The sequence below is a fragment of the Trypanosoma grayi genome, assembly GCF_000691245.1.
Source record: "Trypanosoma grayi strain ANR4 Tgr_467_V1, whole genome shotgun sequence".
Classification (NCBI taxonomy): domain Eukaryota; phylum Euglenozoa; class Kinetoplastea; order Trypanosomatida; family Trypanosomatidae; genus Trypanosoma; species Trypanosoma grayi.
Window position 1 is genome coordinate 1 of NW_008826086.1, and position 13,343 is coordinate 13,343.

General features: G+C 54.9%; 4 protein-coding genes across 4 annotated transcripts; all 4 read right to left on the reverse strand.

The window, feature by feature from the left end:
- Positions 1–3,630: 3,630 nt before the first annotated feature.
- On the reverse strand, positions 3,631–7,143 carry DQ04_04671000 (hypothetical protein; the record flags this gene model as incomplete). The annotated part of the gene is made up of 1 exon (XM_009313719.1): positions 3,631–7,143. One exon carries the CDS (start codon positions 7,141–7,143, stop codon positions 3,631–3,633), a length of 3,513 nt encoding a protein of 1,170 aa, XP_009311994.1.
- A 1,064-nt stretch (positions 7,144–8,207) lies between these two features.
- Positions 8,208–8,852, reverse strand: DQ04_04671010 (hypothetical protein; the record flags this gene model as incomplete). The annotated part of the gene is made up of 1 exon (XM_009313720.1): positions 8,208–8,852. One exon carries the CDS (start codon positions 8,850–8,852, stop codon positions 8,208–8,210), a length of 645 nt encoding a protein of 214 aa, XP_009311995.1.
- Positions 8,853–9,346: 494 nt separating this feature from the next.
- DQ04_04671020 (Ras-related protein Rab-32) lies at positions 9,347–10,570 on the reverse strand (the record flags this gene model as incomplete). The annotated part of the gene is made up of 1 exon (XM_009313721.1): positions 9,347–10,570. The coding sequence occupies one exon, from the start codon at positions 10,568–10,570 to the stop codon at positions 9,347–9,349; it is 1,224 nt and encodes a 407-aa protein (XP_009311996.1).
- A 603-nt stretch (positions 10,571–11,173) lies between these two features.
- DQ04_04671030 (hypothetical protein) lies at positions 11,174–12,337 on the reverse strand (the record flags this gene model as incomplete). The annotated part of the gene is made up of 1 exon (XM_009313722.1): positions 11,174–12,337. One exon carries the CDS (start codon positions 12,335–12,337, stop codon positions 11,174–11,176), a length of 1,164 nt encoding a protein of 387 aa, XP_009311997.1.
- Positions 12,338–13,343: the final 1,006 nt, after the last annotated feature.

A 13,343-nucleotide genomic window follows, 5' to 3' on the forward strand; every position in this document is an offset into this window, starting at 1 on the left:
CCGCCTCCGCCAGCGCCGTGTCGCACTGCTGGTGCACATCTCGTAGCTGTCGCTGCAGTGCGCGCTCCTGCTTGGCACGCGCCTGCACGTCCGCCTCCGCCGACTCCGCGCGCCGTAGCAGGGCATTGCGCTCGGTGTTCGCAGCGCGTGCCGCCGCAGCAAGTTTCGCCTGCAGCGCGGACTCCGTATCAGCTGCCGTCTTAAGTAGGCCTTGCATACGCTTCACCGCCGCCTGGTGTCGCGCCCGCTCGTCGTGAAGTACTTCTGTGAGGTCTCGCCGCTCTTTCTGCATCCGCGTCTCTAGGGATTCGTGTTGTGTGCGGGACTCTCGCAGCTGGCGAGCAATGCGACGCGTCGCTTGCTGTGTGCGCTGCAGCAACGACTGCACCACCCGCTCATGGTCTGGTGCTAATATCGTTTCACATGACAGGACTTCGCCAGCCTCTAATTGCTGCTGCTGCATACTTGCCTCTACCGGCTCTCCCTCACCGCGCCCATCCTCCCCTTGTACGGGCTTGGCGCTTCTACACCTCTTTCCGTCAGCCATGACAAGCAGGAGACGGCACTGCCGTTCCGCACCATGCAGCAGCTGGCTGTAACGGGCCTCGAGGAGTTGCAGCTGCTGCGCCACGTCCGCAGCATTGTGCACCTCCTCCTGCTCCACCGCGTGCGCGCGCGCCACGGTGTCGTGCTGCTGCTGCTGCTGCTGCTGCAGTGCTTCACGCATCACCGCGATTTCCTCCACATGCCGCGTTTCGAGCGCCGCGATGGCGTTCCACCGTTGCTCCACACGCCGCACACACGACACGAGCACTGCAACCGGGTCTGCGACCCCAACCTCGCCTTCCACGCCTCCCGAAGCCTCATCGAGCGCGGCCTCTGTCGGTGTGGGCGCGAGCGATGCCGCAAGTTGTGCGCCGTGTTGTTCCAGTGCCAACAGCCGCCCACTCACTGCAGAAACGAGGTGCTGCAGACGCCCGTCCGCTGCAGCCCGCACAGCAGCTACCTCCGCCATCTGCTGCTTCAACTCCTCTCTTAGCGTGTGCGTGGCAGCGCGCAGCTCATCCTCTCTGGCCCCACGCACACTGATGCTGCTGGAACTTGACGCAGGGCTATCGCGTACCACCACCGCTGCCTCCTTTTCTTCTGCGCGCTGTGCTTCGAGCTCACTGCAGCGCGTTCGCCACGCGTCAGCACTCGCCTGCAGTTGGCCATTCTCTGTGAGGAGCCGCGCCAATTCCTCCTCCGCGCTCTGCTGCCGCCTCCGGCATGCCGTGTGATCGGCCTCTGTCCTCTGCAGCGCACTGCGTGTGCGCTCCAGCTCTCTGCGCAGACCGCCCACTTCATCCTCCATCGCCCGCAGAGCGTTTGCTTTCGGCTCGAGGGTCGCCTTTGTCTCACGCAGCTCCGCCGCCGCCGCAGAAACGAACGCGCGGTGCTGCTCCCGCTCGCTGAGGGTCTCCGAACGTGCCTCAAGGAGTGCGTCCTCGAGCGTTTTCTGCTGCGATACCGCGGCGTCCAGGGCAGCCTGCTGCACACAACAGCGACTCTTGTACCACAGCAATTCCTTCAGCTGTTGCTGCGACTCACGGAGGAGGCTTTCGAGGGACAGTGCACCTGCTCCCCCCATGACCAAGGCTCCTGGTGCCGCTGTTGCGGCTCTATCAAGCTCAGTGGCTGGCACCGCAGCTGGCGTCACAGACCCATTGACCTCCTCGTGTGTCTGCTGCCCCACCCCGCGGCCCTTTTTCTTACTGCATTGCTGCCCCCTTGTGTCATCCACGGCAACAGTAGCGGAAGTGCCTAAAGTGGTAGCACCCGTTAGCGATGCCCAACGCACCGTCGCTGCTCGCTTCTCCTTTTCAGGTTCACGTACCCCCCATGCGCATTGCGGCGACACACACGCCTCACCCCATTCTTCTTCTTGCTGCTGTGCGGCACAAATTGATGTCTGCATGGAAAGGGCCGTGTTGCGATCGCCTTCAACGATACTGCTGCTTGGCAGGTGTGTTCCGGCTCCCGCTGCTGTTGTTGTTGATGACGACGACGACGATGATGCCAACATAAAAGCAGTTTCTATCTATTTAGTGTAAATGTAAGTGTACCTTTCTCTCTCTCTCCCTGTATATATCTGTCTGTGGTTTATTAGTCTGCCCTGCGGTTTTCTTCTCTTGATATCATTCGTGCAGCCGCGCTGCCAACCAAGATGCCCGGAGCGGTAGAGCCCCACTCCTCACCCCCCTTTTCAGCGCTCAAGTGAAGAGTACAAGAGGTCAAAGAGAAAAGAGTGCGTGAGCGCATATATATATACATACATATACATATATATAATGTGTGTGTGTGTGCGCGGTGTCACTCAGCGCAGCCGTTTCGCACGCAAGAGAACAGTTTCGGTACCATTTAACAGGAAAGAATCGAAAGACAAAAACATCAAACAAGCAATCAAACACGCATAGAAAGAAAACGTGCTCCCATGGAGAAAACGAAACGAACAAAAAAGAAAAACCTATTGAGATGCGTGTGTACAGGCAGACATAAAGGCAGCACATCTCCAACAGCCACATCACCACTGGGGGGCGGGGACGCAGGCAGCAAGACAAGCCGGTGCAATATATATATATATATCCAGCTCCGCCAGCCGCCTTCTCTCCACCCAATCAATTAGCGAGAGAAGATACATTCAGCCAAGCAGGGGAACGAGCAAACAACACACACACACACTCTCTGTCTCTCACAGAAACACAACACAGAGACAGTTACCGGAGGGTAAAGAATCAAACGAGAAAACAGTCCTTGGTGCAAATATGCACTTTTATCCCCTTTCCAGAATGCGAAGGGAAAACAAAACACAAAAAAAAAGATAACAAAGTGAATGCACAACATAATTTCATACGTATGCACACACGTACCACATTCACGCAGAGGCCCGTGCATATTTATCTACGCGCGTGTGTGTGTGCGCACACGGTGAGAAATCCTACCCCGTCAGCAACTCACACGACCGTCATACCGCACACACACACACACACACACNTATATATATATATAGGTAGATAGATAGTTAGATATAGATGAGCACAGGAGCGCTACTGTCGTCTTGAGTAAACAATGAAAACTGCAAAAAGGAGGAGACTGAAACAAACAAACACACACACACACACACACAGACGAAGAGGTAGAAGGAAAACTGAAACAAAAACAAAGAAGCAACCATCAGAAAAAGGACCGGAGGTCAGACCCTTCCACCGCTGGTTCAACGTGTATTTGGGCATATTGCGCCTCCCCCTGGTAGTCCTAGTTCCTCGGGTTTGCCCCCACCCCGTTTTTTTTTTATTCCTTATTTGGCTTACATCCACCAGGCTCAATACGAGTCGAATTGCGTCTCTCCGAGACAGACTTATACAATGAAGGGAGACCTTGCGGCTGCCGCTTCTGCTCATGCGGCGCAACATTTCTACTCACCACCCCTTCGCTCTCGCGCAGGGCAAATAGATCTCTCCCGTAACGGTTCATCAAGCACGCCACTATGGTTCCGTTCCCTACTACTACCACACAATCTCTCTCTTCCTGTCAAACAAAAGAGCCTCCATAGAGTCGGAAAAGATTCACTTCACACACTTCGCTTGATGCTCACGCCTTCATCACGCGGTTCGCGGTTTCTGCAGAAATTCCTCTTGTTTTTTGATTACCAGTTCGCTCTGACGTTGTCCCCTTCTTATTCTTTCTCTTAACGTGCACCCCACGCAATGCATCCGCCCCGAAGCGGCCCGACCGACTCTCCGCCAGAAGCTGGTCCACGACACGGAGACCCTGCAGGGTTTCCGCGTCGTACTGACGGCGCATATGCTGCTCCCGCTCCGAGAGCAGAACGAGCTCCCGATCAAGCGCCATCTGCCGCTTTGTCACATCGCGAGTGAGGCTCTTGTACTGCGGTGGCCGAGGCCGTGTGTCGCATGGTGGAATAAGCATGACGTTTATCGTCTTTTGTGTATTGCGCGGCAGTACGAGGATCTTATTCTTGTTACTTGTGCTCGGCTCATGCGGCGGTGGTATTGCACGCGCGGCATTGTGGCTGGGAGAAATACCATCGTAACGGCTCATACTCGAATGCGAAGGAAACGACAGTGGAGTCACACCGCTCGACACCAAAGTGCCGGTATCAAATTCTACGTCTCCAATAGGACCAAGATTTCCACGCTTGCTCGTGTAGTTGAGGAACAGTGGTGAAGCTAACGGTAGCGGCATCTTAACTGTTCGTGAGCGACATGCAATGGGACCATTTTGCATCACAGACGGCAGTAACGCGTCCATGCCGGCTTGGCGGCGCGGCGTCATCTCTTCGTCCAGCGGCGGGAGTGGCACTTGCACCAGTCGTGCGTCCGTCTGCTGAGCAATATATTGCCGAACGCTGACGGCAGCTTGCCCTAGTGGGAAGTCAGAGAGAACACAACCATCAATTTTTTTGGCGGTATTAGTGCTGATGATTGATGATTTGGTTACTTTTGCTGGGGAGTTGTTAATATTGTTGTTGTTGTTGCTCCCACTTTTCCGCGAAATTTGTGGAAACAGTGCATTACTCCTCGGCGACTGCGGCACCTGCTCGTTTGGAGAGCCAGATAGAGCCTGCACATTACGACTATTGCTATTGCTGCTGCCTCTGCAGTTAGCTTTGCGCTTTCTCAATGACAAAGGCATTTTGGCGGCATCATCCAGGAAGGCTACAGACTTCTCTGGCTTCCTCTCTGCCTGTGTCGTTGGTGACTGTGTCTGTTGCGGTGCCTTTTGCGACTGCGTCGGCCGCTCTATCGGGGGGAGCTGATGCATGCTTACTGTGCGTTGTTCCAGCTCCTGCACAAGGTAATTCACATGCCTCGCGTACTTCTTAAATTCGAGTATGAGGCGATGATGACCATTCACCACCTCCACATCCACATCCTCGAATGTGTTGTCGTCAAGGGGGCGCAGGCTCTCGTGCAGCGCAGAGAGCGATAGCGGCAGTAGCGAACTGCTGATCAGCCTGCTCGTGCTCTCGCTCGCGACCTCCTCCGATGTGGTGGGCTGTAATGCGTCATTCACAACCCCCTGTGACCGTGTCGTCGCTGTTGCTTCGTTACTCTTTTTCGAAGGAAAGCTGCCTAGCTCTGAGAAAAGCGCCGGCACTGGCCAACCTGTTAGACGCACATAGGTGGCCACCAGACCACTGCACCAGTAGTAAAAGATGCGGTAAATGTTCAAACGCAGCGGCGAGTTGAACAGCCCAGCCACAACGTCATTAGGGAAGCTGTGAACCAGCACATAGTATGCCACATGCGGCACCACATACATAAAGGCGTTGATCACCTCGTCCTTTTCCTCCGCCAGGCGCTCAAAGGCGCGACCAAAGAGCATCGCAAGACGCTGGAAGCAGCGCTGTCCAAACTCAGCGAGCTCATACACCTCCACCAACACCACTGTAAAGACGTCAACCGCATCAGCGCAACGCATCACTGCCTTCGGGTCACGAGCCAGCAAGTTGTCGGCGCCCATCTCCGACTTCCGACCACCTCCATCGCGTCTGAAACTCTGGCCACGGCGGAAACTCCCGAGTCGGCAACTAACGCCGCGCTGTGAGAAGTTTTCAGAACTGCTCTGACCGAAGGTGAGGCCACTGCCGTTGAAGCAGTCGCCCATAAAAGGCGTGACGGACTCAGCGCCAATGTCGTCAATGTCGCGCATCGGCGTTGGTTTGGTGCCATTAGTCACAGCACGGACTGCCCTCGCCATTGCCTGCTCGAGCTGCACAATCGGCGGAAGCCCCGCCTTGTAGCGGGGAAACATGCCGCGAAAGACGCGCTCAAGGTTTGTGTGGCGACCAATCAACATTCGCTCCGCCCCAACGCGGCGTATGTGGACGACGATGTACCAAAAGTAGAGGTAAATGATCTTGCGACTCTCCGGGTAGTTTGCGAGGAAGTGTGTGATGCCGACGCCGCTTGTTTTTGTCCGCACCTCTCCACGCTCCTGTTGCAACACGCGCTGAATAGCGTCAGCCACCGTGAGTGATCGTGGAAAGAGGCTCTCGTCGCCGAGTTCCCCTGTCTCATCATTGAAGGTGGGTAGCTCCACTGAGTACAGGGACGGGGCGTCCCTCTTGACACGCCGCTTCTGGGTCTCACGGGTAATCATGCGCTGAACCATTGGGTCGTCTTCCTGCGCGTCGTCACTCAGCCCAAGTTTTGATGCCTGGCTTTTCCGCTCATTTAGCGCAACAATAGATTGCCGCTTGTTCATGCGCAGCTTTTCCAGCGTGGTCCCCTTCGCCGGAGTGGGTGAAGTGCTTCTGCTGTTGTTGATCCATGACAGCTCCCAATGACAATCCAGAGGGTCATTGGACGGCTGGTTATCAGGCTGCGTCTGCGAATAGAGTTCTGCCGATGTGTTTGCACTAGACACAGACGTGGCCATCATGTTCGCCCCGTGCTGAGTGAGACTTCCGCAAAAGACACTGCCTTCATCGTGGGTGGCACTTGAGGCCACACTGACATCGCGTTCGTAGAGGTTCTTCATCGTCTTAAAAATCGGCTTCGGCGCAGTCGCATCCAAGACAAATGGATCGCTGCTTACAGCATCCTGCTGCTCCTTCACCAGGTCCTGATGCTGTTGTTGTCTTTTCTGCGGCTTGTGATGCGGCAGTTTGTCTTCCGTGTTGGGCGCTATTTCCGGAGTGGGAACGGTGCTCCCCGATTGCGCCAAACATATTGAATCCCGCGAAGGCCCTACAGAGTCATTCGTTGCACCACCTACGCACTCTACATTCGATGCAAACAGGGATCGAAGAACCGGAGGAAGCGTGTGGTGACGAGGCACCGGCGGTGGTGAAGGATGCTCCGCCGGCCTTGGACTGGCACACCGCGTCGAGGTTTCACGCACCTGTGTTCGCTCCCGCAAGGCGCTGCTCCCACGCACCATCAGTGTTGGGGCCCGCTGCTGTTGTCGTTTTCTATCCACTACAATGCCAGCTGTTCCTGCGGTTGTCGTTAACGACAAAGGCGGTGGCTCCTGCAGCAGGACTACAGACCTGCGCCTTGTCTGGGGGAGTGGCGGTGAGGCTGTGGCGCCGCGCGTCAGCGGTGGGAGTTGTGACGCAACGACACGCCTCTCCATTTTGTTGCTGCTACTGTTGCTGTGGCCCCCCCTGTGACACGCTCACTCGTGCACACAGAGAAACTGAAATACGAAGGAAAGAAGGGGAAGGATCCAAGACCACAGAGCACTATACACGCGAGTGGCTGTCCGTGCTGCTGGTGTGGCTCTCTACCCTTCACAGAGCTATGCGCTTTGTGTATTCCCGGGTGCCGTCGCGGCCAACAAGAGAAACAGTCACTAAATCTTCGCCTTTTATCTTGCCCAGATGTTCCGTTGGGCCTAATCGTCCCTACGTGATGTATCTATGCTTTCCCAATACAACGTGCAGAGAGAGAGAGAGAGAGGAGGGGCGAAAAGAAAGGATTTGCCGCAGGGTGTGTGTGTGAGAGAGAGAGAGAGGTTGGCTGCTCCATCCCGCCCACGCCTTACACATTCAAGCATACAATCATTCACACTCACAGTAATGGGAGCACATAATGGACCCATCACGCATTCTCACAAAACACTTCGCCACTACCGCACGCTCCGTATGCGTGCAACGGGAACTCCTTCCCCATTCACCCTCCCGTATTTCTCCTCTTTTCCTCGCTAAGCGCCACTTGGGCACATGATGGCTATGTTGCACCTCAGCTATCCACCAATCTATCATTGTACGCCCTCTCCTCCCTGATGCCGTCCCACTTTCCTACCAGTACCTTTCTTTTTTTTTTTTTTNCCCCCCCCAAAACACCCTCCACTAAAATCCGTTGTACTTGTTTCCCTCCGCCACGTAGTTGCTTTCATGTACTACACTACTCCAGCACTGCACGGCCATGCCTGGCGCCTTCCCCCCCGCTTCGCCGCCGTCGTCCATCGCTTCAACAACCATACTCAGAGGCAATGACGAGGTCCCTCACGATGTACATTTGCACACCACATGACAATTTCACAAATAAAACGGCGCAAAACAAATGCACACATCACAAAGGAACACATCCCACTCTCCTTCCTTCTCTCCATCTTTCTGTAGACGCAAGCCCATTACCCACGCATGGGAAGAGAGAAAGATACACAAAAGAAATATATAATGAGAGATAGTCCCTTCAGTACTTGCTCGTCATGTGCCTCCATTCCGACTCGTCCTGGTACTGCATCGGTATCTGCCAGCTTGTCTTGGCCCCGTCGCGGTTCACCAGCGGCTTCCAGTTCCAGAAACGCTCGTACTTTGCGTGCTTCTCGCGTATTTCTGGGCGTATCCACTGGTCCAAGTAAATGTCATCGTCCTCCAGCGTCGGGACATTCGGCTGGTTTAGCACAATGTTGCGGAAGTGTGTCCATCCTGGCTCGGTTCCCATGGCGCGGTAGCAACCCCACAGCGTATACCAGGAGTAAAAGAACATGATGCTCCACGCAAGCCAGAATGTTGGCTTCGTTGACATATTGAGGCGCATGCCGTAGCGGCTTGCCATTTCATCCATCGTACTCTCCCAGGACTCTTCTGTCATGCGAATACTTTCCTCACGCGTGTACGGGTACTTCGGGTCAAATATCTCCTTCGGGTACTCAAACCACTCAATGTGCGGGTTGAAGTCTATAGGGAGGACCGGCTCGTTGTGTGGAACAGCGGGCGGCTGCGGCTCCTGCTGACTTGGTCCTGCAAGGTCCTTGTGCTCCGTTGAGATGCAGCGACACAGCGCTGGCGCCACTGCAGCTAATGGAGAACCAACAGCAACAGCCCTTCGCAACATCTTTACTTATGCACGCGTGCCCCAAGCGCCACTCCTACCTCTGCTACTTGCTTATAGGGGGGGGGGGGGCGACGGCCAAAGCAGCACCAAAAAAGAAGTGAAATCGATGAAAACAAAAAGAACACAAACAGTCAAATAAAGAAAAAGGGATATTTACCCCACGAGTATGATGCGAAGGGGTCACTGCGCATAAATTTGTTTTCGTGTCATTCCTTCCGGCTGTATAGCTTGACATGAGATGCATCGCCAATACAACAGCGGCTGATACAAAAGCAAACAAACAAGCTACACCCAGGCAGTGCAAAACCCACCACCGCATGCTTCAGAGCGAGAGAAAGAAAGACACACAAAGACTAAAAGCAAACACGCATACACACAGACAGCAATGCCTTAGAGAATAAGTTATGCGCTTTCGCGGAAGTTACCCAAAACGTGGCCTCAAAACTGATGGGGTGGTAACGCCTTGGGGCCCACTCAACTGATGTTACCAGCATCTATCCCGAACAGCAGCCGCTGAGCGATGCAGACCGCCGCATTGCTGCTCCACCACCTCCTCCTGCTGCCGACCCCAATGTGTGCATGCGCCGACGCGCCAAGCTGACCGGCGCCCCCTGCCGCTCCCCAACGTGGCTCCCGTTGCACAAACCACAGGGCACCTCACAGAGCCGCTTGTGGTGCTCCAGCACGACATCCGTGACGTGCTCAAAGGTATCCCGTACAGAGTTATAGTCTGTTGCGGAGGTGATGAGAACGTCTTCAAAGCCGTGGTCGCGCGCAAAGTCATAGATTTCCTGCACCGTCGTTTCTGCTTGCGGGAGCAAATCTGCTTTGGTGGCGACAAGGAAGATGGGGATGCCTGGCTCCTCTCCGGCGTGGTGTAGGGTCACTTTTTCGGCCGGTGATGGCGGGGATGCTCCGGATGCTGTTGTTGTTACCGTTGCTGTTGCAGGTACCAATGAGGGCGGCGGCTGACGTGGTGGTGGTGATGTGTCGCCAGCGTTTTCGCCTCCTGCATCCTCCGTGACGCTGCAATTCCTTTCCTCGATGGTTGCCAATGCAGCACGTTGCTGGTGTTGTTGTTGCTGCGGGGATGGTGATGATGATGATGATGGAGTGATGAATGAGGTTGGAGATGATGAGACGGAGGTGGCTGTGGCGCAGGACCGCGGCGCCACCGGTACTCCCATCTTCTCCCGCACATCGTGCCGCCACTCCACCGCCGCATCGAGCGTGCTGCGGCGCGTGACATCTGCGCAGACCACAGCCCCCGCGGCCCAACGATAGTACTGCCGCGTCATGCTGCTGGAGTACTGCTGGCCAGCGACATCCCAGAGCTGCAACATCGCCTTGCTTCTGCCACTGCTGCCGCGCCCCTCCTCTCGCACGGTGTACTCTTGGAACTCCACCCCAATGGTGGTGCTCGTCACATGCGAGAAACACCGCTGCGTCAGCTGCCGAATGAGCGAGGTCTTTCCCACTGCGTAATCACCGAGAACTAACAACTTGAACCGGGGGACGTTGACGTCTGTTTTCGCCTCCGCCACGACACTGCGCTGCCGACGCGTCTTGCTGCTGCTGCTGTTCGCGGCCGCAGCGGCAGCGGAGGGGATGGAGCATCGGAGCGGCTTCTCAATGGAGCTCACCGCTCCGCGTGGCTCCAGTGATGGCGACTCCAAGCCACGAGGTATGGTGGCTAGCATGCCAGGCGATGCGTCCATCACTGAAACGGTGTGGACGGGGCACGCGTGCAGGGGACTGCTGAGAATCCACTTCGTGAAGTCAACGAGACACTGTCAGTGGGCGGTGCCCGTGCAAGAGTACCCATGAAAGACCTCTTCACCACAAAAACAAAAAAGAAAACACACACACACAAAAAAAAAAAGAAACATCAGGGAGAGAAAGGAAAGAGGGGCGGGGGAGGCAGAGGAAACACTACAGTTCATGGCTCTGTCACGTGCCGCTTGCCAATGCCCGGAAAAAAAAAAGCGAGCCTAGAAGTAGGGATGCCGTGAAAAGAAACGCTTGTTTCTTCTGCACCAGGAAATTGTGCGTCTACCACGCTTAGAACGTTTAGTATAAAGAACTACGCTCGTGCAGACGTAGCGTGCACACAGACACATAACTCTAGGGCCACATAAATAATGTTTATGTGTGTGTGTGTGTGTGTGTGTGTGTGTGTGTGTGTGTGCATCTGTAGGCAGCGATCCGACTTCGCGATTTTTTTTCTGTCAGAGGAGAGAAGCTCCCTCCGGGTATGCGTCCCCCCATTCCCGGCTTCTACGCACCCTGAGAGCTGCGGGGACCGGGGCCACGCGCCCACGTCACACCAGCGCCAGGGCCCCCAGTACCGCCGTCGCATCCCTCTTGAGGCACGCGGCAACGGCCAGGCGCCGCACCGCCTCCAGCCGTTCAATGGCGTCGTAGTTCTGCTGAACAGCCACGGCGAAGACCGCGGGGCACGACGCGCAGCCGGTGGGCGGACGCCCGTCACTGCGCGCCTCTTCCGGCACATGCGACTCATTCCCGCACGGTGCCGTCGCAACATCCCTTGCTGCAGTTCGCTGCTCTTCCAGCTCCTTCTTCACCTTCTCGAGCACACCCAGCAACTGCGGTGCAGCGGCAACCCCGTCACACGTTACCTCAGGCAGCGGTGTCGCCGACCATTCCTCTTCCCGCGACACATCACTGGGAATCTGTGTGACGGCCGCCTCAACGACTCTACTTGTATGAACGTTGCTATCAGAATGTGTAGGGATCGCTGGGTTGCTTTCGACCACCCGCCTCGGTTTGTCGTCCGCCGTAGTTTTTTTTTTCATAGCAGCAGCAGCAACACCAGGAGTTGCATTTGCCAGAGCCTCCTCCTCCTTCTCCTCCTCCTCCTCTCGGGGATGCTTTCGTGATGAAGCAGTATTCTCCTTGGCCACAACGCTCTTTAAGACCTCGGGCGGATTGTTATCGATCTCTAGCCCTCGTCCACCTGCTGACAGTATGCTGCCGCTATGAACGGCACCTTTGAGGAACGCCTGCGCTCTAGACCCCAACTCGTCCTTCCCAAGTCCACGTTTAAACGCTTCAGCGCGGATCCACCGCCACATCTTCAGCTCCTCTACAAACGCCTTACCTTCCAACCACGCAGAGGCCGTCATGTTTCCGACGACAGACGGTGCGAGACGACCACCGCTTGCACTGCCCTCGCAGTTGGCATCACTGGTAGAGGAGCTAAGCGTCTGCAGAAGTGAGAGTACGCGTTTTGCATTCAGGAAACGTGTCGTTGAGGTAGGGTTCTCGCAGAATTGGATGTCATGCAGCGAGACGACTGCACCTTCACCGTCCACGTCCGGCTTGTTAAATATGGCGTGAAGCAACACCGCGACATCCTTCGCGGCGATATCGCTGAAGGAGCTGTACTCACTCTGGAGGATGCCCGCCGCCCACTGCAGAATCGCTGCACGGGCATATATTTTACCTTCCTGCTGCTCTGCCATACTATTCCTCCCGTGTAGCGAGCACAACAACAACAACAACAACAAAAAGCCCCTCAAAAAACACGAGAAAACAAAAAACAGAAATAAAAAAGAGAATAACAACATCCCACACAATAAGAATATATACGTGAAACGATCTTCAGTCCGTGGGTGGATCGTCTGGCCAACAGAGAAATCACAAACATGGCAGCAACATTCCTCACCACATTCTCNAAAAACAGAAATAAAAAAGAGAATAACAACATCCCACACAATAAGAATATATACGTGAAACGACCTTCAGTCCGTGGGTGGATCGTCTGGCCAACAGAGAAATCACAAACATGGCAGCAACATTCCTCACCACATTCTCTTCCACGGTTATAGATGATATAGCACGGGCAGAGAAGGCACGGCTTCGTAGTGCCACCGGCGACCACAACACCTCACCTCAACCACCAGGCATACCCGCACACAAAACACGACAGATCTCACACCCTCATCCTCTCAACACGCCCAAGCCGAGAAAATTGGTAGAACACAAGGATGCCATGCGACAACCTCAACTCAGATGCCTGCATGGCAGAAAAATGACCCGTACCACCAAGGCGAGTAGCCACACCAAAGGGAAAAGGCGGGAAAAAAAAACACACACAGTGACACCAAAGAGAAAACACGAAAGAAAAAAATGTGACGGCCAAACCAAAGAGCAAACAAACTTTTAATTAGCATTTGCATCCAACAAGAACGCCACAGTGCCGCCTCAACTCCAACATCACATGGATTCGCGTGCCAAAAACGGGAGTAATAAGGAGTCACAGCTCCTCGCGGACAATCCACTCCCCCCTAAAAAAAAAAAAACGACAAACAGAAAGACTCTAGAGGTGTGAGCTATGAAGCACAACACTCTCTCATAAAACAGCAAGAAACAAAGGCATGGGGCAAAACATTAGATGTAAAACCGAAACACAAAACAAGGATATACAGCCAACATGAGAATTGGGATGCACACACACACACACACACA